This window comes from Monodelphis domestica, chromosome 4 (genome assembly GCF_027887165.1).
Source record: "Monodelphis domestica isolate mMonDom1 chromosome 4, mMonDom1.pri, whole genome shotgun sequence".
In the NCBI taxonomy this organism is placed as follows: Eukaryota; Metazoa; Chordata; class Mammalia; order Didelphimorphia; family Didelphidae; genus Monodelphis; species Monodelphis domestica.
The window spans coordinates 410234727-410260301 of NC_077230.1; the positions used below are offsets into that span (position 1 = coordinate 410234727).

The 25575-nt window shown below is 44.8% G+C and overlaps 1 protein-coding gene across 1 annotated transcript in view; it reads left to right on the forward strand.

Moving 5' to 3' along the window:
* Positions 1-25575, forward strand: part of LOC130453919 (multiple epidermal growth factor-like domains protein 6) — a 221608-nt gene that overhangs the window by 61569 nt on the left and 134464 nt on the right. Inside the window, exon 3 of the mRNA XM_056795969.1 lies at positions 9150-9259. Coding sequence (XP_056651947.1) covers positions 9150-9259 — 110 coding nt within the window. The remainder of the gene's footprint in view (positions 1-9149; positions 9260-25575) is intronic.

Consider the following 25575-nt stretch of genomic DNA (forward strand, 5'->3'; position numbering starts at 1 on the left):
TCTCTCTTTCTCTGCCTCTGCCTCTGTCTTTCTCTCTCTGTCTCTGTATCTGTCTCTCTTTCTCTGTCTGTTTCTATCTGTCTCTTTCTCTGTCTCTGCCTCTCTTTCTCTGTCTGTCTCTCTGTCTGTCTTCTCTGTCTGTCTCTCTTTCTCTGTCTGTCTCTTTCTCTCTCTGTCTCTCTGTATCTCTCTGTTTCTGTCTCTGTCTGCCTGTCTCTATTTCTTTCTCATTCTCTGTCTCTGTCTCTCTCTCTGTCTCTGCCTCTGTCTTTCCCTGTCTCTGTATCTCTGTCTGTCTGTCTCTCTCTTTCTCTGTCTGTCTGCTTCTGTCTCTTTCTCTCTCTGTCTCTCTGTATCTCTCTGTCTCTGTCTCTCTCTGCCTGTCTCTATTTCTTTCTCTTTCTCTGTCTCTGTCTGTCTCTCTTTCTTTGTCAGTCTCTCTGTCTTTGTCAGTCTCTCTGTCTCTGTCTGTCTGTCTCTCTTTTTCTGCCTGTCTGTCTCTTTCTTTCTCTCTCTCTCTTTCTGCCTCTGCCTCTGTCTTTCTCTCTCTGTCTCTGTCTGTCTGTCTCTCTTTCTCTGTCAGTCTCTCTGTCTCTGTCTGTCTCTTTTTCTCTCTCTCTCTCTCTGCCTCTGCCTCTGTCTTTCTCTCTCTGTCTCTGTATTTGTCTCTCTCTGTCTGTTTCTGTCTGTCTCTTTCTCTATCTCTGCCTCTCTTTCTCTGTCTGTCTCTCTGTCTGTCTTCTCTGTCTGTCTTTTTCTCTCTCTGTCTCTCTCTTTGTCTCTGTCTGTCTCTCTTTTTCTGCCTGTCTGTCTCTTTCTCTGCCTCTGCCTTTCTCTCTCTGTCTCTGTATCTGTCTCTCTTTCTCTGTCTGTTTCTGTCTGTCTCTTTCTCTGTTTGTTTCTGCCTCTCTGTCTGTCTCTCTGTCTCTGTCTTCTCTGTCTGTCTCTTTCTCTCTCTGTCTGTCTGTCTCTTTGTTTGTCTCTGTCTTTCTCTCTTTTCTGCCTGTCTGTGTCTGTCTCTTTCTCTGTCTCTGTCTGTCTCTCTGTTTCTTTCTCTGTCTCTGTCTCTCTCTGTCTATCTGTCTCTGTCTCTTTCTCTGTCTCTCTTTCTTTCTGTCTCTGTCTTCTCTGTCTGTCTCTGTCTCTTTCTCTCTCTGTCTGTCTCTTTCTCTGTCTTCTCTGTCTCTCTTTCTCTGTCTGTCTCTTTCTCTCTCTCTCTGTCTCCCCAACTTGCTATTCAAGTAGTCAGTTATGTCATCAACAAGTTTGAATTGAGCAATAAGCATGATCCGGCCCAGTCCTGGATGTCTCCCCGTTCTTGCCAGGACTTCAAGTATTGACTTCAGTGGTCTGAGTGGGCCCTAAGAGGTAATGTGGTAAACAGATTCCTCTTGGCCCCCTTGTCTACCCCACACCCAGAAAAGGATTGGTGCTACCGTATACCTAAGGAATGGTCCTCCAACCTTCCCATCAATCAGTAGTATTTATTGCTATGGCATTAATGTGAATTACTATGGCAATAGATGCTGAGGACACAAAGACAGAAAAGAAAAAAGTCCCTCTCCTAAAGGGCATCCGGGGCATCAACCAAATGGGCATATATTTAAGTATATGCAAATGATATGCAAAACAACTTCAAATTCTAAATTTCTTTTTGCTTGAAGACTTGGATGGGAAGGGAATCTTTCTGCTGCCTGCCTGCTGCAGCCCTAGCCCTAACTCTAATGGTTCCCCCAGCCTGCAGCCCAGATTGGTTCCTTTGCTATCTCTGCTACTTGTTTCTGGTTCTGTCCCTTGTGACTCCACAGAACTTCTTCCTTCATCCCTTCAAATTTTAAAAAGTCTAAAAAGATTTTACCTTCTCCTGCTGAGTCAACATTCCCAAGTCCTTCAACAAGCCTCTCAATTACATGCCAACTCGAGGCCCAACACTATGGCTGCTTGGTGCTGGGGAGACAAAGGAGAAACCTGAAATAATCCTTGCCCTCAATGAGTTTACCTTCTGGTTTTGGGGGGGAAAGCAGCATATATAGTGATGAATCAATACAAAACATAGACAAAATAAATATAAAGCATTTCCTCCTAGCTGGGTGACCCTGGGCAAGTCATTTAACCCCCATTGCCTAGCCCTTACCTCTCTTTTGCTGCTCTGCTGTATTGATTCTAAGACAGAAGGGAAGGATTTAATAAATAAATAAATACACATAAGATCCTTTTATTTTTAGTCTGGAGAGAAACTAACAACTGGTGCGGTGGGGTGGGGGGAATAAAGAAAGGTCTCATGTAGGAGGTTGCATTTAGGCACAGCCCAGAAGGAAACTAGGGACTGGAAGAGGCAGAGGTGAGGAGGGAACGGGTTCATGATCCTGGAGACAGCCAGTGGGAAGGCACAAAGGTGAGAGAGAGAGGATGCCAGCTAAGGGAAACAGTAGGTAGGCCACTTGAGTATGTGAAGGGAAATAGCAATTAGTCAACAAGCATTCATTAATTATCATCTCTGGTCCAGGCACTGCACTGCGTGCCATAGAAATAAAGACAGAAATGGAACTGTCTGCCCTCATGGATTTTATATTCTGCTAGAGGCATCATGAAACCAATTTTGGAAAGAGTCAGATTGTGAAAAGAGCGATGGTGGCCAAAACCCATCAATTATTCTATGATCAAACTTAATGAGGCTGGTCATGAGATAATTGGATCCTAGGTAGAGCTGGAAGGGACCTCTGAGGCCTCTTTGTCTAACCTCCTTATTCTCTAGATGAGGAAACTGAGGCTCAAGTAGGCTCAGTGACTAGTCAAAATCACAAAGATATTATCAGAGATGGTATTTCAACTCCTTGGATAACAAATGCATCTTAAACCTTTACAAGAATTGGTTCTAAGACAGAAGAGTGGTAAAGGCTAGGAAGTGTCCAAGGTCAGACTTGAATCTAGGACCCTCCTGTCTCCAGGGATGACACTCTAGTTGCTTTGGGATATTAGTGAAGGATTGCAGTGGTCATGGAAGAGAAAGGACTCTGGGTGATCATCATAGGAGGGGGAGGATTTAGATAGGTAAAGGTAAAGAGTAAAAGTAAAGGTAAAGAGTAAAAAAAAAACTGTTTTCCTGGGTCAACTAAGTCATTGTCATTCACATTTTCTGAATCCTCCATTAGAGCCAACCTCCACAGAATAGCCTTGTCAAGTATTTAAGGCCTGGCTCACTAGTTCATATCCTGACCCTTGCTGCTTTCCCATGATGTGACCCTCAGTAAAATTTCTGGGAGAGAACAGCATCTCAGACAAAACATACTGATTGATGGTAGATGGGTGTAGTGCATTTTTTCTCAGTTGATCATTTGAATAGACCCGTTTCATGACTTTGAAGAGGAACATTTCTGAATCAAAGATCCATTTTGAGGCTATGGGATTATGGGACATAAACTATTTGTGTCCCATCTGACAGAAGTGTGGATTTTGCATTTTTCAACCCATGTTTGAGATAAATCTCTGTAGCTCTAGATTTCAGGCAGAAGATCTAGGGGAGAAGCCAGATCAGATCAGATCAGATTAGAAGACCAAGACTCATCAATAGAAGAAGTTGAATATAGGAGAGTTGATGTGGGGAACTGATCTGATCGGAGGAAAGCTCTACTTAAGAGAGCTGATTGGAGGAAAAGAGAATCCTCTGCTGTGAGGGTAGTGTCATCTAATGGAAGAGAGGAAAGAAACCCTTAAAGGCTTGTCAACAATGTCTTATACTTTCTTCTATGCCTTAAGAGGGGAGAACACCTTAATACCTATAAAGATCAAAACTTGAATAGGTTTGTTGATTTACTTTCTGCCTTAGATACTCCCAACTCTAGACATGACCCTCTATCCACTGAGCCACCTAGCTGCCCCCACCCCTTTTAAAAATTTAACCTAAAGATTTTTATCTATTTTTATTTGCTTTTATGATGTTTTCTTGCCTGCAAGATTGACTCTATCCACACTGTAACCTCTTCCAAAGGATTATATACAAAATAAATACCGCACAAGGTCATTTTGGAAGGAGGCATTAACATTAGGAGGCAGTTGGGAATCAGGAAAGACTTCATGTATAAGATACTGCCTGGTTTGAACTTTTAGGGGAAAATTGGATTTCTAAGAGACAGCCAGTGAGGAAGGAATCTATTTCTTGAATGGGTAACAACATTCTGTATGCAGAGGCAGGCATTGGAACCACAAAGACCCCAGGCTGCTTGGACCATAACAGTGTGGGAAGGGCATTGATCAGGGCATCTAGGTAGCATAGTGAATAGAGTGAGAGGTCCTAGATTCAAATCTGGTCTCAGATACTTCCTAGCTGTGTGACCCTGGGCAAGTCACTTAACCACAATGCCTAGCCCTTACTGCTCTTCTGTCTTAGAATTGAAACTAAGACAGAAGATAAGGGTTCAAAAAATAATGAAGGTGGACAAATAATTAAGGACCAGTTTTTGATGGCTCTGAATTTAGCCCATGAATTGAAAATTCACTTGGCAATTTTAGGCATCTGGCTGAATGAGTAGCTCCCATTTTCAGAGACTCTTGCACAAGGGAGAAGGGGAGACTGAGCTCCAAAATTCTCCCTTCCAAACCAATAAATAGTCCTGGGTAAGGCTTTGGGGTGGTTTCAGAAGGGCCAGACACCATTCCATAGAAAGTCAGTCTTCATTAAGGTGGTGACAACCTCATGAAAAACCTTTTCCCCCAAGTCTCCCACAGATAGAATTTTGTGAACATCTGAATTTTCATCTCCATTGTCCCTGACACTATTCTTGGCATAGGAACAAATGCTGATGTGGGCTAGCTGCTCTCCTCCCCTAAGCTTACGTTCTAAGGCAGCACCATCTATTATCATTCTTACTACATGATGGAACAGTCTAATGTTGCCAAGTACTGCCATGACAATTGATTAGGGTAATTCTGTAAGGGGCGGACTGTAAGGGGTCCTGGATTTGGCACCAGATGCCCTGGGTTCAAATCCAGTATGAAGTTGGTTAAGTTACTTCTTTTCTCTTGGATCCCACTTCACTTCTTGAGAAAATGAGGGGATCGGACTTGATATCTCTAAGGTCCTGACATTTGCATTCTACGAATCCGTGTTCTTTGAGACCAACGGGGAAGGATCCTGCAAAGTGAAAGGCCAGGTGGTCTAGACTAGTGGAAACGCACTGGATTTGAAGTTGGGAGGATCTCAGTTCGAATCCTACCTCTGCTGCTTATTAGCTGTGTGACCTTGGCTGAATTGCTTCTGATGTCCTTGTTTGTAGAATCAGGAGGTTGATCCCAATGATCTCTTATCTCTAAGATCTTTTCCAGCTTGAAATCTATGGTCCTAGACTCATGCTGGAAAACAGGACCCAATGATGTTGATGATCTCTTTGAGAAAAAGCCAGTTTAACTGAAATAACAAATACCCACCATGCCAAGTTTCTGGGTAGAGTTTCCAGGGGGTAACATGCTGAAGTTGGCTTTGCAACTCTTGCTTAATGCCCTCTGGGGGAGCTTGCTTCCCCCTCCACCCCATTCCAGGGAAGACCTCTGTAATCCTTGGAGAGAAGTGGGCATCCCTCTTCGCCTTTGAGCCTTGTGCCCTCACGACGTTATTGAAGTTATCTTGGGGCTCTCAGCATGTTCCTTGCTTAGGATATACGAGAAATGTGTTGGGGCAGAGACAGATAGCTGATGATTTTCTAAAGATTTTCTTTCTGGTCAGACCCAGCCCCTTGCCTCCCTCCAATCCCCTTCCCATCCATCCTCCAAGGTCTTCTGGTTCTTGTAACATCTTGGCTTTGCAGTTTAATGAGAGGGGAGGTGACTCCTTGATCTTGTGGCTCATGGGCAGAGCATGGGGCCATGGAAACCTCAAAGAAAGGGTTTATGATGGAAATATTCTCTGGGTGCTCTGGGGGTAGGAAGCTGAAGGACAGGGATTGGAGACGGGTTTTTCCAGAGCTGTTTGGAAGATGTGGGGAGGGTTGTGTAGGGATAACTGGGATTTACCATATGGGGCAAAGCGAATCTTAACTTTAAACAGTAGCCAGGAGTAACAATAACAGTGTTCATCAAAGAGGCTTGGCTTTAGACTTTCCAGACTCAAGCTCCCTTCATTTTTCTTACAAAAATGGAAACTGTAGTATGGAACAGTAGCAGTGGAACTGACCTAGAGCCACTGTTTTACCTTTGGAAGTTTCAAGGATTGGAATCTTTGGAAGGGAAGGGGATTTTGCCCATCCCTCTGCCTCCAAACCGAAGTTCTCCTAACCTGTTTACAGTCTGCAGAGACTGTAAACCAGAGTTCTCTGGTGTCTGTGAGTTGGTTATCTTCTGGTCCTTCGGAGACCAGCCCAACTCACACCCCTCCCTCAGGTCTTCTCCGACCACACAAAACACATCGATCTCCTCACTTTCTGAACTCTTAACTGCACCCTGGAGTCATAGAATCTCAGAACTTCACATTCTAAAGGACCTTTGGAACAGAGACTATGAGAGCTGGAAGGAATTTTGCAGCAGAGAATGTCAGAGCTGGGAGGGAGCTTAGAACATGGAATATCAGAGTGGAAGCAGGGGAATTAGAACAGAGGATATCAGAGCTGGGGAGAACTTAGAGCAAAGAATGTTAGAGCTGGGAGCTTAGAACATGGAATATCAGAGCTAAAGCAGGGGAATTATAACAGAGAATATCAGAGCTGGGGAGAACTTAGAGCAAAGAATGTTAGAGCTGGGAGCTTAGAACATGGAATATCAGAGCTGAAGCAGGGGAATTATAACAGAGAATATCAGATCTGGGGAGAACTTAGAGCAAAGAATGTTAGAGCTGGGAGCTTAGAACATGGAATATCAGAGCGGAAGCAGGGGAATTATAACAGAGAATATCAGAGCTGGGGAGAACTTAGAGCAAAGAATGTTAGAGCTGGGAGCTTAGAACATGGAATATCAGAGCTGAAGCAGGGGAATTATAACAGAGAATATCAGATCTGGGGAGAACTTAGAGCAAAGAATGTTAGAGCTGGGAGCTTAGAACATGGAATATCAGAGCGGAAGCAGGGGAATTATAACAGAGAATATCAGAGCTGGAGAGAACTTAGAGCAAAGAATGTTAGAGCTGGGAGCTCAGAACATGGAATATCAGAGCTGAAGCAGGGGAATTATAACAGAGAATATCAGAGCTGGGGAGAACTTAGAGCAGAGGATTTTAGAGCTGGGAGGGAGCTTAGAACATGGAATATCAGAGCTGAAGCAGGAGGAGTTAGAGAAGAGAATATCAGAGCTGGGAGGGAGCTTAGAAAATGGAATGCTAAATGTGAGAAGGGTCTTAGAACAAGAAATCTCCGAGTTGGGGGGAAGTTTAAGCTGGGAGGGACCTGACAACATGGAATGACAGAGTTGAGAAGTAGAGAACAGAATGTCAGACTTCACCTTCATCATCCCTATGTCACCACTGAGGAAACTGAGGCCCAGGAAGTGAGATCAGTTGCCTGGGATCACCTGGCTTGGAACGCTGAGAGGCAGGACTTCATCCCTGGTCTTCTGCCTGCCAGCCACTCAGCTCTCTTCATTGAGTCCATCCATCATCTGGCCCTTGTCATTTAGTGCTTGCTGATACAATTCCTCATGTAGTTTCCTATGTATTAGGTTTGCCTCCCCAGATAGAGTGTAAGCTCCCTGAAGGTCAGATTGGACCTCACAGGTATTCTTTTTTATTTAAACCCTTATCTTCCATCTTAGAATCAATACTGTGTAATAATTCCAAGGCAGAAAAACAGTAAGAGCTAGGTGGGTTAAATGATTTGCCCAGGATCACACACTCAGAAGGATCTTAGGTCAAATTTGAACCCAGGACCTCCCATCTTTAGACCTGGCTCTCAATCCACTGAGCCATCTAGCTGCCTGCACAGCTTTCTTTATCTCCCACACAAAGCTGCCAATGCCTGGGTATTCAACAAAGAACTTGGGCAATTCTGTTCAAAGGGCCTGTCTGAAGCCCCTGATGGTTGGCTCTTTGGTGGAAGCTGGCCAAAGAGACCCAGGCAGACCTAGCTCTCATTCTTGGTAACTTTTCAGTCCAAATCAGGCACGTGCACCAGACAAATAAAGCCGTGACTGTGAGGCAGGGACTGGTCCCATGCAGGATGGCGGAGCCCCTGCAGCAAGGGTAATGCCAGGGTAACATCATGTGTCTCCCTCTCTAGAGATGGCAGGTCATGGGCAAATAGCATCATAGCTTTGGAGGTCGAGTGACTTCTAGAAGCCATCGAGTCCAGCCTCTTCCTGGTATGGATGAAGAAGTAATGAAACAGAATGGGATAGTGGAGGTCCAAGTCCTTCAGAATGACCAGAGCAGGGCGTACCCACAAGAGTCCATCCTGTAGTAATAATAATAAACAGGAAAACCAAAACCCAGACCTCAAATACAGGGAAGCAAACCCTAATCCAAGTCAATAATCTGTTTTGAATGGGCCCATCTGATTTCAGGGGAGAACAACAACAACAACAAAAGAATGGACAATCAATGGGTCTTCTAGACCTTTGGAGCTGGGGAAGATGCCTCATGGCTCAATATGGAGAATACTGGATTTGGACCTGGATTCAAATTCTGCCACGCACTCTCTGTATGAACCTGGGAGTATCTCTTAATCTCTCTGGGTCTCAAGTTCCTCAACAATAAAATGAAGGACTTAGATTAGATGGGTTCTAAGTAAGCTCCCAGTATTAAACCTACTATCCCTCTACACATAGAAGGTGTCTTGTCCAAGGTCACATAGGAAAAGTACGTGCCAGAAGCTGGGACTCATCAGAGATAGCTATGGAGCCAATCCCTTCTGTTTACAGATGAAAAAACCAGATTCTCCACTCCCAATCCAGCTTTCTTTACCATTCCACTGCAATGCCTTATGGAGAACCCATCCATGAGGCTTACCTTGCAAAAAGCCTGGATAGTTAGTTAAGAGACTTACCCAGGGTCATACATCTAGCAAGTGTCTGGGGGCAGAATTCAAACTTGGGTCTTTCCAATGCCAATGGCAATGGTTTATCCATCCGCCCTCCTGCCTCTTTGCCTTTTGATCCCAGCTGCCATTTACAAACAAATGCTTTTCTCCCTTCTCCCTCATTAACTTTCTCCCCACCCTGTTTCTTTCCTTCAGGACTGGGTATTACACAGACTATCGGCAGGTATACAGCATGGAGTATCAGACTGTCTACAAGTGCTGCCCAGGATGGTACCAGCTGAGTAATGATGAGGGCTGCCTCTACCGTAAGTCCCCTGGGATCTGGTTCATATCCCTCCTCCACTCATTCTCCATCATCCCCCAGAATCCCCTCTGCTTCACAGCTGTAGCAGATGCTATAAATCTCCATCTCATAAAAAAGGAGTTTCTAATGGGGGGAAAACATTCTCTCCAGCCTCTCCAGACACGCTCAGAGTTTTTTTTTCCTCTGGGTTTTATAGAACTTCCTCAGTCTAACATGAAAAGGTTTCCAGGGTCTGTTCACTCGCTGACTCGTTTTGCCAAAACCTATTAAAAATAAAATAATAAAACACAGGAGTAAAAGAAGAAAATCATAAATTCCCCCAACACCCGTCATTGGCAAAAGCTGTGGAAAGAGTAAGCTGGGCTCTGATCAGAGCTGTCACTGTGTCGAACATGACTTCCTGGCTGTGAATGGGAGCGACTCTGCCCACAGGATTCCCACCTTGGCCAACAGGCGCGCTGGCTCCCGTTTTCCCTCCTTCTCTTCACTCACGCCTTTCAGGTGCCACCAGATCTCTGGCCTCCCTGAGCCGGGCAACCTGTTATAAGATTATGGCTGGCAAACTTGGGCTGGAAGCAGACCCCAGCCCCCAAGACTGAGTCTCAGGCTGCTGTCCCTTCCTTGGTCTCCAGTTGGTTCTGGGTGTTTGCTCTCTCTTTCTAGAGTCCAGCACAAAACTCCTCTTGTAGTTTGGAGGGTAGAAGACAGGGCTAAGATGGCACTCCTGCCATCACACTCAGAGAGGTTATTGCAAAGAGCCTCATGGATGGGTTCTCCTTAAGCCATTGCAGTGGAATGGTAAAGAAAGCTGGATTGGGAGTGGAGGATCTGGGTTCAAATCCCAGCTTTGTGTTGATACTCTGTGTGCCCTTAAGGAAGGAAAGGAGAAAGGAAGGAAATGTATGTTAAGTACTTAAAAGGAAGGAAGGAAGGAAGGAAGGAAGGAAGGAAGGAAGGAAGGAAGGAAGGAAGGAAGGAAGGAGGGAAGGAAGGAAGAAAATCTTTAAAAATGTATTTTATTTTAATTAATTTTTACCAAATTTCCACACAAGTTTTCCTAAGTTATATGATCAAACATGACCAAAACAATCCCTCCCGGGGGCAGCTGGGTAGCTCAGTGGATTGAGAGCCAGGCCTAGAGATGGGAGGTCCTGGGTTCAAATCTGGCCTCAGACACTTCCCAGCTGTGTGACCCTGGACAAGTCACTTGACCCCCATTGCCTACCCTTACCACTCTTCTGCCTTGGAGCCAATACACAGTATTGACTCCAAGATGGAAGGTGAGGGTTTAAAAAAAAAACAATCCCTCCCTCCCTTCCCTTCCCCTTCCAGGTACCGGCAAGGGATTCGATCTGAGTTGTACATGTATTATCATGCAAAACATCGTTCCTTGTTGCTTATTTTTGTAAGTGAGGAATCTTATAAAACCCCAAACATAAACCCAGATAGACAACTGAAATATTGTGTGCTGTCCTCTGCATTCTGACTCCAAGAGTTCTTTCTCTGGAGGTGGAGAGCATTCTTTATTGTAAGTCCCTCAGAATTGTCCTGGATCATTGTAAAAAACAAGTCTTTAAAGGAATGTTTAAAAAACCCTTACATTCTGTCTTAGAATCAATACTGTGGATTGGTTTCAAGGCAAAAGAGAGGAAAGGGCTAGGCGATAGGGGTTAAGTGACTTGCCCAGGGTCCCACAGCTAGGAAGTGCCTGACTAGATTTGAACCCAGGACCTCCCATCTCTGGGCCTGGCTTTAAATCTACTGAGCCACCCAGCTGCTCCTGGAAGCAGATATTGATTAAATGCCTACTATGTGCTAGGCACTGCACTAAGCACACAGTAGGAGTAGGGCCTTAATAAAAATAAACATTTTTGAGATTGGATTGGATGATGTATATAGCATCTCTAGGATTCTAAATCAGTTAGTCAGGCAGTCAACAAACATTTATTAAACTCTCACTATGTCCCAGGCACTGTGGACAAAAAGAAAGGCAAAAGACAGTCTGTTGACAGTCCTCACAATCCATGGAGAGCTCTGGCTTCCCTGTGGACTGGACAAAGCTTAGGCAGAGAGGCAATTGGGTCCTTCTTTGGTATACGGGAAAGAGCTTCAGGAGCTCTTGCTCTAATTGGAGAGACAGGAAGCAAAGAAATAATACAAACAATCTAAGAGCAAGATAAATAGGAAATACTCAGCAGAGGGAAGACACTAGAATGGAGTGGGGTTGGGAAAGGCTTTCTGAAGAGGTGGCATTTTAGCTGCCCTTAAAGGGCACCAGAGATGAGTAGGGAGGCCAGTCCAGGCAGGGAAGACAGCCAGAGAGAATGCCCCGAGCAGAGATGGAGCTGCTTGTGCTAGGAAGATTAGGAGGCCATGAAAGGCAGTTTTTGATTAGCCATCATTTTTTTATAAGCGTGGGATCCCTTTCTGGTAATGGAGTGGGGTGGATGTAGGAAACTCGAGCATGGCGCTGCTTATTTGCATCCTCATTTGCCCTTGGAAAAGTACCCCACCGCATGCATGGCTCCATTTCTCCCCATATCCCTTCAAGGTCTCTGGGCATATGCCCATTGTTTCCAAGTAAACACTCCAATTTAGCACTTGAATGCCACTAGCAAAGAATGCATGCATTAATTGCTTCTTTGTAGATGACAGATAGAGCTGTACAGACATGATTCATGCCTTGTAGGAATTGTTATCTTCGCCAAGTCCAACTTTGGGCTTTCCTTCTCCTTGGCCACCTGGCGTCGTCCTCCTGTGACTGATGACTATACTTATTTATTTTAAAAAATCCCTCACCTTCCATCTTTAGAATCAATCCTGAGTATTAGTTCCAAGGCAGAAGAATGGTAAGGGCTAGGCATTAGGGGTTAAATGACTTGCCTAAAGGGACACAGCTAGAAAATGTCTGAGGTCAAATTTGAATCCAAGACTTCCCATCTCTAGACCTGGCTCTCATTCCACTGAGACACTTAGTTGCTCCCCAGAGCTATTTTATTTTTTTCTTTGAAAAGGTTTAATTAATTTAGAATATTCTCCATGTTTACATGATTTATATTCTTTCCCTCCCTTCCTCCCTCCCCCCTCCCGTAGCCAAAGAGCAATTCCATTGGGTTTTACGTGTGTCATTGATCAAGACCCATTTCCATATTGTTGATATTTGTACCAGGGTGATTGCTTAGAGTCTACAATCCCCAGTCATATCCCCTTCGACCCATATGCTCAGGCAGTTGTCCAGAGTTATTTTCTGACTGGGGCAGAAGATGAAAGTCCAATCACCTCCCTTCTTTTGGACACTTGATCACTTAATGCAGCCTAAGAGTCCATGGGGGTTTTTTGGCCGCCATTTTGTATTCTTGACTTGTATTGAGTTTACACCCCACTATAACCTGAATTGCCAGTCCTCCCCCATACTGTTCTCTCAAGTTTAGGAGTCAGTTTTGTCCAATGGAAAGGGTGTTGGCTCTGGAGTCAGAAAACCTGGCTGTGCTCTGTATAACCTGTCTGACCTTATGTGAGTCACTTAATGAGCCTCAGTTTATTTATAAAATGTGCGGTTTGGGCTAGAAGGCTTTTAAGGTCCCCTTCTAGCTTTATGTCTATGAAACTTTTTTTAAAAAATGTGAAAGTATTTTTTGTTTTCACATTACCTCCATTTCCAAATATATCCCTCCTTTCTCCCCTATGTAGAGAGTCATCTCTGTACATTCTAGCTGCCTTGGGCAGAGGCTAGATGGTCACTTGCCAGGATGTTGTTGGGTACTGGTCAGAAGAGATGTCTTTAGAATGTTCTTCCAGTTCTGAGATTCTATAATACTGAATATTTTGTGATTCCCTTGTTTTCAGTTTTCTTATATATCAAATGAAAAGAATCAACCTGGTATAAGGCAGTGATGGTGAACCTTTTACAGACTGAGTGCCCAAACTGCAACTCTCATGTTGCCTTACCCCAGACAAGAGAGGGAGAAAGTGATGTTATTGGGCTGCTGGACAGAGGGGTGGGTGATGGGAGAAATATCCTCAGGTGTCTGTGGAGAGGGGGAAGGGAGAAGCCCCCCTCTAGCACATGTACCATCAGTTTGCAAACATGGGTATAGGATATAGTCTCTAGAACACTAGGAAATCTGAGTCCAAATCCTACCTTATACACTTAAAATCTGTGAGATCTTGGCCAAGTCAATTAAAATCTGTGGATCTTGGGGAGCCCGCTAGGTGACTTAGTGGATAAAGAGCCAGACCTGGAGATGGGTTCAAATCTGTCCTCTGACACTTAATAGCTATGTGACCCTGGGCAAGTCACTTCACCCCCATTGCCTAGCCCTTATGGCCTTTCTGCCTTGGAATCAATACACAGTATTGATTCTAAGAAGGAAGGTAAGAATTAAAAAAAAATCTCAGTCTCAGTTTCCTCAACCGTAAAAACATTGCATTTGATGACTTCTAAGGTCCCTACCAGTTCTGAATCTATGATCAATTTCTGCCTACTTCATATATTGTGAAACTGGAAAATGTAATAGATTCTAGCATGATTCTTTCAGGGCTAATCCTCCTCTGATAGGTGGAAGTAGAGTCTTGGGGTTGCTTTTACTTTCCCCAGCCTGTGTGTAAAAGAGTAGAAGATCGTCTGAGTCCAGGGGAAGGGTCTGAGGAAGATGACACCCAGACATTCAAGAAATCAGTGCATATGCTAGTGGGGACCGATCCCTGCTGAGCCAATTGAGTGGCAGGACTGCCCGTGAAATTAATTACTCCACATTATGTAAAGTGGGCTTGAGCAGGGCATAAAGATAACTGGAAGCCTGGAAATTATTCACTCAGCTTTTACCAAGCCAGGCTCTGGCTCTGTGGAAGAAATGGCCAGCCCAGCTGGATGAAGGCCTCCCAATTCTGGCTAATTTCACGGTCAGGAACTGATGGCTCAGCTGATTTTTTAATTAGAATTAGGAGAGGTGACACATAAAGGAGTGGATTACAGCGGTGACGGTCGGGCCCACGAATAAGGAAGACGCTGACCCAGGGATTGCCAATTGGCAGCTCCCTTTGGGAAAAGTCAGGGATATTCAGGGCTCTTCCTAACCGGATGCTGGTGATTCTTGACCCTTGTGGCTGGTGCTAAGGCTTGGGGCCCAGCTTGCCCAGGGACACATCCTACCCATCATACCAGAAAAAAAAGACCTTCTACCTTCTTCTCTTTGGGGGAAGAGATGGAAGAGAGAAGACCCTTCCATGCAAAAGGTATCTTGTGGCGGTGGTGGGAGGTGGGAGGGAACACATCCAGGGAGATCAACAGATCTCTTCTTGTTTGAATTCTTTTGGGGTAACTTGGGGTGATGAAAGGGCAAAAAAAAAGGGCAGAGGTGATGCTTTCCAAAAAAGAGACTGATTCTGTCCAGGGAGGGAGGAAGCAAAGATGAGAGAAGCCTTTCGGGCTCCAGCTGCCACCGGGAGATGAATTTCTAGCAGAATGCTGACTAGCTTTTGTCCATCTCTGCAGAAATGATGAGGGAGGGGCTAGTGGATGACTGGGGAATCCATTCCCAGACAGTCCAAGCCCCTCCTGCAGGGGGACGTCCCAGGGGCCCGGGCCAACAAAGCTTAGTGGATATTTAGGACTTCCCAATAGACCCATCACTGATGAGCTGTGAGAACAGTTTTTCCTCTTTATTCTGCTTGGATCTCGGTGCCCCTGATACATCCTCTGTGTTTTTTGTTTTTTTTGCTTAGGGTGCCTGAGAGGGAACAAAAGGGGTCGTGTTTAGTTGGGGGTGGAGTGGGGATGGGGAAGAGCAGACATCAAAGCCTGTCATTTCCGTTTGGTGGCCAGGGATTCCAGTGTTGGGCCAAAGGTGGATCATATAACCGGTTCAAAATAAGAATTTGGGTTCAAGTAGCGGGGAGGTAAGGGGTGGGATAGGAAGGGGGCAGGGGGGAGGCCAAGAGGGGAGAGGAAGTTATTTCAGTCTAAGAAGGTTGGGATTCTTCTTGGTGAGAGGTAGCCCAGTACAATGGTTCCTTCCATGTGAGGCCCCATGTTTTTGCCCTGTTGATCCCCCCTGCCATGATGGGAATGTGCTTTTGTCTCACCTGGGCCTCTTAGAATTCCTCACTTGTTGTTCAGTCCAGATCAACTCTTTGTGTCCCCATTTGGGGTTTTCTTGGCAGAGATACTGCAGTGGTTTGCCATTTCCCTCTCTAGCTCACTTGACAGATGAGGAAACTGAGGCAAAATAGGATTAGAGGATTTTCTCAGGTCATATATCTAGTCTGAGGCTGGATTTGAACTCAAGTCTTCCTGACTCCAAGCCTTCCACTCTGTCCCTTGGAATCCCTAGCTTTCCTCAGAATTTAGGACAAGGGCCACCTCCTACATGAAGCCTTTTCCAAGTCTCCCAGCCACTAGTGCCTCTCTGCTAAAGAAGTGGAAAATAGTTAACACCTAGCTTTACTCCTGAAAAAAATATATGCAGACCCACTTTAAAATTTAACCTGCAGGAGTAGCTGGGAAACTAAGTGGATAAAGAACAAGACTTGGAATTGGGAGGACCTGGGTTCAAATTTAACCTCAGACTCTTCCTAGCTGCATCACTCTGGGAAAGTCACTTAACCCCCATTGCCTAGCCCTTACTGCTCTTCTGCCTTGGAACTTACACTTGTATCGATTCTGAGTCATGTGATAGAGATATGAGAGAGAGAGATGCATCGCATCTTGGTCCATAAGTCCTGCAAAATCTCTCTCTCTCTCATATCTCTATCACAGTCAGAAGGTTAATGGTTTTTAAAAAAAGAAATAAAATTATCAAAGTATTTTTTTGAAAAGGTCATAGATCCCAGTAGGAATTCTTCAACAAGTCCAACCCCCTCATTTTACAAAAGAGGAAACTGAGGCTCCAAGATGCCATAGGATCATAATTTTAGAGCTAGAAGAGATCATTGATGCTATCTACTCCAATTCCCCTCTTTTTATAGATGAGGAAACTGAGATCCAAGTTGGCTAAATGTCCTAACAGGCAATGAGCAGAGCTGAGATTGGGACTCAGGTTGTCTCATTTCCATGGCTAGGCTTTGTCCCACCATATCCCCTAAAAGTGAGCTTGAATCTTCCTGGCATCCAACCTGGGTATCTTTGGCTCAAAGAGTGATTTTTCTTTGGCCAATTGAATGATCACGTTGGCCACCCATATAAAAGTGAAACCAAGTGTGTCTATTTATCTTCCACCCTGTGACATCTCTCTAAATCAACCTTTCTTAACCTTCATTGTGTCATAGCCCCCCACGCCCCCAACCTAGAATAATGTTTTTAAATAATAGAAAGAAATGCTAAATTTGAATTATAGGTTAGTGGAAATAATTGTTATTTTTTCCCTATCCAAGTCCTGATATCCTCTGAAATCTACCCATGGACTCCATCAGGGCATGTGGACCCCTATTTAAGAACCCTTGTTCCAATGTGTCCCCCTCTCATTTTACAGAGTAGGAAACTGAGGCCAAGACCACACAAGTATTTAGCAGCAGAAGCAGAATTCAAATTCAGATCCTTTGGCTGGAGACCTTGAACTGTGATCTGGCAGCCAACTCTTTGTTGGCTCTTAGGCTGGGAATGTTGGTTTTTAAAAAATTTAAACTTTATCTTCTAGCTTATTATTAATTCTAAGACAGAAGAGCAGTAAGGGCTAGGCAATTGGGGTTAAGTGAAGTCACTTAAGCCCAGGGTCACACAGCTGGGGAAGCTGGGAGTGTTTTGATTCCCAGACCCAACAGAGTTTTGGTGTTGGAAAGGAACCTCAGTGGCCATCTAGGTCAACTCAAACTTGATTTCCCACTATGACCCAGGTGACAAGTGGTTGTCTGGCTCAAGGCCTCTGGTGAGGGAGCCCATTCTTCTTTGGGATGACCCAAGTTCTTGGGAAACCTTCTGTCATGGAGCTGAAATCTTCCTCTTTATAGTGTATTCCTCCATTATGGCTCCTGCCCTTTGGGGCTGAGCACAGTGTGTCTAACCCCACCCTCCAGCCCCTCTCTCTGTCTCTGTCTCTCTGTCTATGTCTCTGTCTCCCCCTCTCCCTCTCTCTCTCTCCCCCCCCCTCTCTCCCTCCTTTCTCCCTCTTCTCTCTCTCTCTCTCTCTCTCTCTCTATCTCTCTCTGTCTCTCTCTCTCTCTCTCGGCTCTCTGGTCGCTCTCTCTCATCGTCTCTCTCTGTCTCTGGCTCTCGTCTCTCGCTCTCTTCTCTCTCTCGTCCTCTCTCTCTCTCTGTCTCTCTCTCTGTCTCCTCGCCCTGTCTCTCTCTCCCTCTCCTCTCTCCCTCTCTCTTCTCTCTCTCTCTCTCTCTCCCTCTCTCCCTCTCTCTCTCCCCCCCTCTCCTCTCTCTCTCCCTCTCTCCCTCCTCTCGCTCTCTCTCTCTCTCTCCCTCTCTCTCTCTCTCTCTCTCTCTCTCTCTCTCTCTCTCTCTCTCTCTCCCTCCCTCCCTCTCTCTCCCCCTCCCCCCTCTCCCCTCCTCTCTCCCTCTCCCCTGTCTCCGCCCTTCCTCTCCCTCCCTCTGTCTCTGTTTCTCTCTCTGTCTCTGTCTCTCACCCTTGCCTTCCATCTTAGAATCAATACTTAGTATCAGTGCCAAGGCAGAAGAGTGGTAAAGGGCTAAGCAATGGGGTTGTCACTTGTCCAGGGTCACACAACCAGGAAGTGTCTGAGACAAGATTTGAATTTGGGTCCTCTGGACTCCAGGCCTGGTACTCTTTCTACGCCTAACTGCCGCTCAAAAGATCCTCCTCCCCCGGTTTCTTGTTTTCTCTTTTAAACCCTTACCTTTCTTCTTAGAATGAAAACTGTATATTGGTTCCAAGGTAGAAGAGTAATAAAGGCTTGGCAATGGGGGTTAAGTGACTTGTCCAGGGTCACACAGCTAGGAAGTACCTAAGACCAGATTTGAACCCCAGGATCTACCTTTTCCAGTCCTGGCTCTCTAACCACTGACCTTTCTTGTTGCTCCCTTCACCTATACTATTAAAAAGAGAAGATTTATTTGAAGGAAACAACATGGTAGACTGGAAAGAACATAATTTAGATTAATTTAACCTGAGTTAAAAGTCCCAGTTTGAAACTTTGGGGCCAAATTACTCAAGTGCTTTAGACCTCAGTATCCTCATTTGTAAAACAAGAGGGTTGGACTGGATGGCTTCTGAGACTCCTTTCTGCTCAAAATTCAGGATTCCAGAGTAACTGTAGGGTTTGCTTTCCCTCTAGTCAGCCTGGGATCATGTCATTGGTCTGGGGGTTCAAAACCTGGAAGATGACAGAGCCGTGTGAGCTTGTGAGCCCTGTAGGGGTAGGGATGGGCTTTTAAAAAGTTTTGTGCTTCTTGTACATAATGGACATGTAATAAATATTCACTGAAAAAAATGGTCAGTTGGTTAATAAACACTTTAAGCCACTACTGCACGCCTGGCTCTGCGCTAAGCCCTGGAGATACAAAGAAGGAAAAGACAGTCCTTGAGGACTGTGTGTCCTCATCACATAGTATGATGAAGAAATTACAAACAACTAAGTATGAGCAAGCCAGCTCTTTAGAGGACAAATAGGAAAGAGAAGGAGATGCTGGAATTAAGAGGGATTGGGAAGGCTTGCTGCAGAAGGTGGATTTTTGTTGGGACTTGAAGGAATTTAGGGGAACCCAAGGAGGAAAAACATTCCAGCTGTGGAGACAAACATAATGTGGTGAACTGAAGTTTCTTTTCTTTCTTTCTGTTCTTTCTTTCTTTCTTTCTTTCTTTCTTTCTTTCTTTCTTTCTTTCTTTCTTTCTTTCTTCTTTCTTTCTTTCTTTCTTTCTTTCTTTCTTCTCTTCTTTCTTTCTTTCTTTCTTTCTTTCTTCTCTTTCTTTCTTTCTTCTTCTTTCTGTCTCTTTCTCTCTCTTCTCTCTCTCTCTCTCTCTCTCTCTCTTTCTTTCTTTCTTTCTTTCTCTCTTTCTCTCTCTCTTTCTCTTGCTTTCTCTCTCTCTTTCTCTCTCTCTTGCTTTCTCTCTTTCTTGCTTTCTCTCTTTCTTGCTTTCTTTCTCTCTTGCTTTCTTTCTTGCTTTCTCTCTTTCTTGCTTTCTTTCTTGCTTTCTTTCTCTCTTTCTCTCTTTCTTTCTCTCTCTCTTTCTTTCTTTCTCTCTTTCTCTCTCTCTTTCCTTCTTTCTCTCTTTCTCTCTCTCTTTCTTTCTTTCTCCTTCCTCCCTCCCTCCCTCCCTCCCTCCCTCCCTCCCTCCCTCCCTTCCTTCCTTCCTTCCTTCCTTCCTTCCTTCCTTCCTTCCTTCCTTCCTTCCTTCCTTCCTTCCTTCCTTCCTTCCTTCCTTCCTTCCTTCCTTCCTTCCTTCCTTCCTTCCTTCCTTCCTTCCTTCCTTCCTTCCTTCCTTCCTTCCCTCTCTCCCTTTCCCCTGCCTCCTCATCAAAGATTCCTCCTGAAGTATTTTGCACTGTCCCCTGGACACTCTAAAGACAGCTGCATAGACCTGCCTTCTAAGCGTCGACAGCCCTGGTTCCATCACTTCCTGAACTGGCTGCCAGAGGGCTAGCGTCCAGCTGTTTGTTTGATGAGGCTGCTGAACTGGAGGCAGGCGGGGATCCAGCTCTTTCCCCTCTCCCATAGGGGATAGAGTCCCGGTTCAGTGTGGAATCTCTCAACGTGACTGCAGGACTGGCCACCCCCTGCCCTCCCGATGCATTCTTGGAGAAGGTGGACCGCAGGAGCTTTGAACCGGCAGGGAAGGTGCCGATGGGGGCTTGTGTGTGCCAGCGCTGACTTGTTGTGTCCGTGTCTGTGTATACTAGATGTCACGTGCTCAAATTCATTGGGGAGAAGGGGGAGGAGCGGGGGGAACCTCCAGGAGAGTCATTTTCATACATGAAAATTTCATTTGGTGGTCTCTGGCCGTGGCTCAGCGTGTGGCTTCCTGCGGGCTTAGATTTCAGCGCCTTGCAGCCATCCGCCCAATTCTCTGTGGAGAGGGAGGGCTGGGGGAGCGGGGCTCCTGGGATTCCCGGCCTTTGTCTATTCACGATTGGCCAGCAAATGTTTGCGGATGGCCTCCTGTGTTTAGAGTGCCCGGCCAGACCCTGAGGGAGGGAAGAACCAGGCAGCCTGGTCCAGGCCAGGGATGGTGTCCTAAGCCTGGAATGAGGAAGACCCGAGTGTCACTGCTGCTTCTGACTCTTCCTATCAGCCCCATTCTGAGCCTTGATTTACTCATCTGGAAAGTGGGCGTACTGGCAGTCTGAGGTTCAGAGGAGATGATGCAATGAGAATTCATTATGAAATGGAAATTGGATGCTAGAGAATGAGTAGAAAATGCCTTGTAACCTTTAGCACACTGTACAGATAGGATGTTATGATTATAATTGATACATATGCCATGCAGATAGGATAAGAAACTATTAAGATGTTAAACTATCAAATTTATTTTTATTAATTGACATTTTAATGATTAATTATATAATTAACCATATAATCATCATGATAGAATTCTATTTTAAATATAATGAATAAAACATGATCATCACTATTGTAATCATCATTGTCACTATTATTATTATTAAGCATGGTCCCTGCCCTCCTGGAGCTTATAGTTTGGCCATGTAGGTTTTAGGGGCTGGCAGGAGCAGGGCTTGCAAGTTGGGTCTGGGCTGTGTCTTCCTCTTTCGGGACAGGGAGAAGAAGCCCAGGACACCCTCTCTCTCCAAGGGGCTTCAGATCTGACCCAGGAACATCACACTTAACTAGTGTATCCTGAAATAATCCCCATCCTTTGCTAAAGCTGTCCCTCCTCCCCTCGGGATCTCCCATGTAACTGAGAAAGGCAGACAGCTATTTTTTTTTTATACCTTACCTTCTGTCTTAGAATGGATACGAAGTTTTGGTTCCAAAGCAGAAAAGCCGTGAGGGCCAGGCAATTGGGGTTTAGTGACTTGCCCAAGGTCACGCAACTAGGAAATATCTGAGGGCATGTCTGAACCCAAGACCTCCTGTCTCTAGGTCTGGTTCGCTAACCACTGAGCATTCCTGCTGTCCCAAATAGCTAACATTCTGGGGTGTTCAGGTCCTGGCTCCTCTCAGATCTTCTGGTTTCTGGTTTTTCAAAGAAGCATAGATTTAGGACTGGAAGGAACATAAGAGGTCTTTGAGTACAAAACCCCCACTTTATAGATGAAGAAACTGAGTCCTGGAGGATTAAGAGACAGTGAGTGTTAGTGTTGAGCTTCAGACCTGGATTTTCCAAATCTAGTGCACCATACATTAAGCTGCACTGTCTCATGGGGTAGGGAGACCCTCACTTATTAATCTTACTTGATGAATCTTCTCATAATCTCTAATTTCCTCTAAGGCTCAGGTCAACTGCTCCCTCCTACCTGAGACTTTTCATGCTATGCCCAGCGGTTTTAAACCCTCATCTTCTGTCAAAGAGAGGCAGGGCTAAGCCGGCAGGGTTGGTTAAGTGACTTGCACACTGTCACTAGCTAGGAAGTGTCTAAACCTAGATTTGAACCCAGGACCTCTAGGCCCAGGCCTGACATTGTATCTACTTTGCTACCTAGCTGTTCCCTTGTCATTATTTTGAATGGAGTTGTGCCCATGTTGTCTCCTTGGAAAAAATGGAAGCTTCCTGAGGGCAGGAACCTTTTCAATTTTGTCTTTTTTTTTACCTAGAGTTCAGCATAGTAGCTGGAGCATAGTAGGTGCTTAATAAATGCTTATCAATCAATTCATTGATTGCTTACCCACCCTGGTCAAGAGAAAGTGAACTCCTTGAGGGCAAGCATTCATTTTTATCTTTGAGAAGTAGCAGGGTATGTTTGGATAGAATCATTGGACTTGAAAGTCTGGAAAACTAGAGTTCAAATCCTTCCTCAGGCACTTATTAGCTTGGGGACCCTGGACTAGTCATTTAATCTCTCAGCCTCAATTTCCTCACCTGTAATGTGGAGACAATAATAGAACCTCCCTCAAAGAGTAGTTGTAAAGATTGAATGGTATGAATGAGTGAAAAAAGCATTTTTTGGTGGGAAACTATCTATTTGCCAGGGACTGAACAAAGCTCTTGGGATACAAATATCAGACCCAAAGATAGTCCTTGCCCTCTAAGTGCTTCCATTTCCCTCTCCAGCTCATTTGATAGATGAAGGAACACCGAGGCCAACAGAGTGAAGTGACTTGCCCAGGGTCACACAGCAAGGAAGTTTCTGAAGCCAGGTTTGAACTCAGGAAGATGCATCTTTGTATCCACTGGGCCACCTAGAAGTAATGGTACCCAAGGGTATGAAGGCCCTTGGAAGAGGGAGCATCTTCTTCTTTCTCACTGCTGAGCTTGGAATCTTCCCCTAGGACACCAGATCTTAGCCCATTATAGAGTCAGTGCCAGTAACTCCCAGAATTCTCTTGTATTTTTTTCATCCTCTTGGAGCAAGAAAGCAGAATGTAATAAACTTGGAGATTTTGATGACAAAAGTGAATAAATCCCTGCCCTCATGGTGCTTACATTCTACTGAATCCCACACGAGGGGAGAAGCAGAGAAGTTACTGTGGTCCCACCTTGTGGACACGGGGACTGCTGCCCCTTGGGCTGGATGCCCTCACAATCCCTGGCGAGCTCTGGCTTCCCCGTGCCAACCTTGTCTTAGGCAGAGAGGCTGTTGGGTCCTCCTTGGGTATACAGGAAAGAGTCAGGTGAGCTGAGTTTGGAGTCTTCGTTTTTTAACCCTTTCTTTCTGTCTTAGTAATAATTACAAGACAGAAGGGAAAGAGCTAAGTAATTGGGGTTAAGTGACTTGCCCAGGGTCACACAGCTAGGAGCTATCCGACAATGAATTCGAACCCAGTTCTTCTTGATTCTAGGACTGCCACACTCTCTATCTTGCCCCCAAGTTTGAATCTTGACCCTGGCAAGTTACTAGCTTTGTGACCTTTCTTTGGGCCTCTGTTTCTCATCTGTTCATTGGGAACAATGTTCATACCAACTGAACCATAGAGTGCCTGCCTGTGAGGAGAGATTCCCTTTTAAGGTGTCAAGCTTCGAGTAAAAGTGGGTTCTGTGAAGATCGCATCTCTCTCATCTCTTTCTCATTTGTTCATCCTGTTTCTGAGAGCTCCTAGGGGAATTGAACAAATGTTTAAGCCCCCATGATGTACTAAGTACTTCACAAATCTTATCTCATGGGATGCTCGCCAACAACCCTGGGAGGTATGTGCTATTGATTATTAGCCCCCATTTTACAGATGAGGAAACTGAGGCAAACAGGGTTAATAGACTTGCCCTCAGTCACATAGCTAGTAAGTGTCCAAGGCTGGGTTGAATCACATCTTCCTGACTCGAGGTCCAGTGCTCTATCCATTGTGCCACCGAGCTTTCCATAGGAACATAGGTTTGTAGCTGGAAGGTCCCTTGGAGACCATTGAGTCCAAACCTTCCATTTTACAGATATGAAACTGAGGTCCATCATGTCAAACCCAGTGGAATGGCTCGTTGGCTACGGGAGGGAGATGGGAGGATGGGAGGGAAAGATCATGAATCATGGAACCATGGAAAAATATTGTAAACTAATTAAATACAAATTTTCAAGTCACAAAAACAAACAAACAAAAACCTGTGATCTAGGGAGATACAACAACTTGCCTAAGGTTATATAGTACTTTGTAACAGAGGCAGGATTTGAATTCAGATTTTCTGACTCCAAAGTCTAGTGGTTTGTTGCCTTTTCATTAGAGATGGTCCTGCAACAGTTTCATCTCCCGGTTATTGTTCTTTTATGGTATCCCTTTGTCATTCTTTTTTCTTAATGTTCAGCAGACTATAGCTCAGGTGGGTAAAAACTGCTTTTTTCTAGTTGAATAAAAAGTATTTGGGTTAGAGGACAGCTAAGTGGCTCAGTGGATTGAGAGTCGGTTCTGGGTTCAAATTTGGATTCAGACACTTCCTAGCTGGGTGACCCTGGGTGAGTCACTTCACCCCCATTGCCTTACCCTTACTGTTCTCCTTATTGGAACCAATACACAGTATTGATTCTAAGATGGAAAGTAAGGGTTAAAAAATAAAAAAAACATAGGGCTAGAAACATGAAGTCCTGGGTTCAAATGTGGCCTCAGATAGGCAGAAAGTAAAGGTTTAAAAAAAAACCCAACAGGGCTAGAGACAAGAAGTCCTAGGTTCAAATGTGGCCTCAGACAGACAGAAAGTAAAGGTTAAAAAAAAAAAAAAACAGGACTAGAGACAGGAGGCCCTGGGTTCAAATCTGACCTCAAATACTTCCTAGCTGTGTGACCCTGGACAAGTCACTTATTCTTGGGCCCTTACTATTCTTCTGCCTTGGAACCAATGCACAGTATTGATTCTAAGATGGACAGGAACAGGTTTAAAAAGAAAAAAGAAAGAAAAATAGTAGTTGGCTTTCACTTTCTGGTCTGATTTCCCCTGAAAGCATCATGGGTAAAGTTCTCCTAGTGAACAGGACTGTAGGAATCATGGCCATTTCTTCCCTTTCCCCACATGGTTTTGATTTCTTTCACTACTGCTCTGTTTCGGAGAGCTTTTCATTCCATTCTTCATTCATTTGGAGATTAAGAGTCATTAGCTAGGGTGGGGTCTTCTAACAAAGGCTCCTTTTTTGCATTTTTTACAGGTCCATGTTATGTCTGGGGACTGCTGGCCCCAGTTTTGTCTTTAGAGCAGCACATCAGTCCCAGTTTGATTTAGTTCTTAACTGCTCCAGGGTATTTCGGAATCTGTATATGAGGCAGCTAAGTGGCTCAATGGACATTACTATTGGTTTACCTCATCTTCCTGAGTTCAAATTTAGCCTCAGATCCTTTTTGGCTGTGTGACCCTGGGCAAGTCACTTTACCCTGGTGGCCTCAGTTTCCTCATCTGTCAAACAAACTGCAGAAGGAAATGGCAAATTACTCCAGTATATTTGCCAAGAAAACCCCAAATGGAGTCACAAAAAAGCAGATGCAACTGATTTCCCTCAGTTTCTTCATCTGTAAAATAAGCTGGAGAGGAAATGGTAAACCACTCCCAGTATCTTAGCTCTGTGAATTTGGGCAGGTCACCTTACCCTGTTGGCTTTGGTTTCTTCATATGTCAAATGAGCTGGAGAAGGAAATGGCCAACCACTCCAATAAAGCTGTGTGTCCCTGGGCAAGTCACTTTACCCTGTTGACCTCAGTTTCCTCATCTGTAAAATGAGCTGAGAAGGAAGTGGCAAACTACTCCAGTATTTTTCCCAAGAAACACCTCAAATGGAGTCATGAAGTCATGAAGAGTCAGATATGACTGAAACAACAACAATTTATAGTAC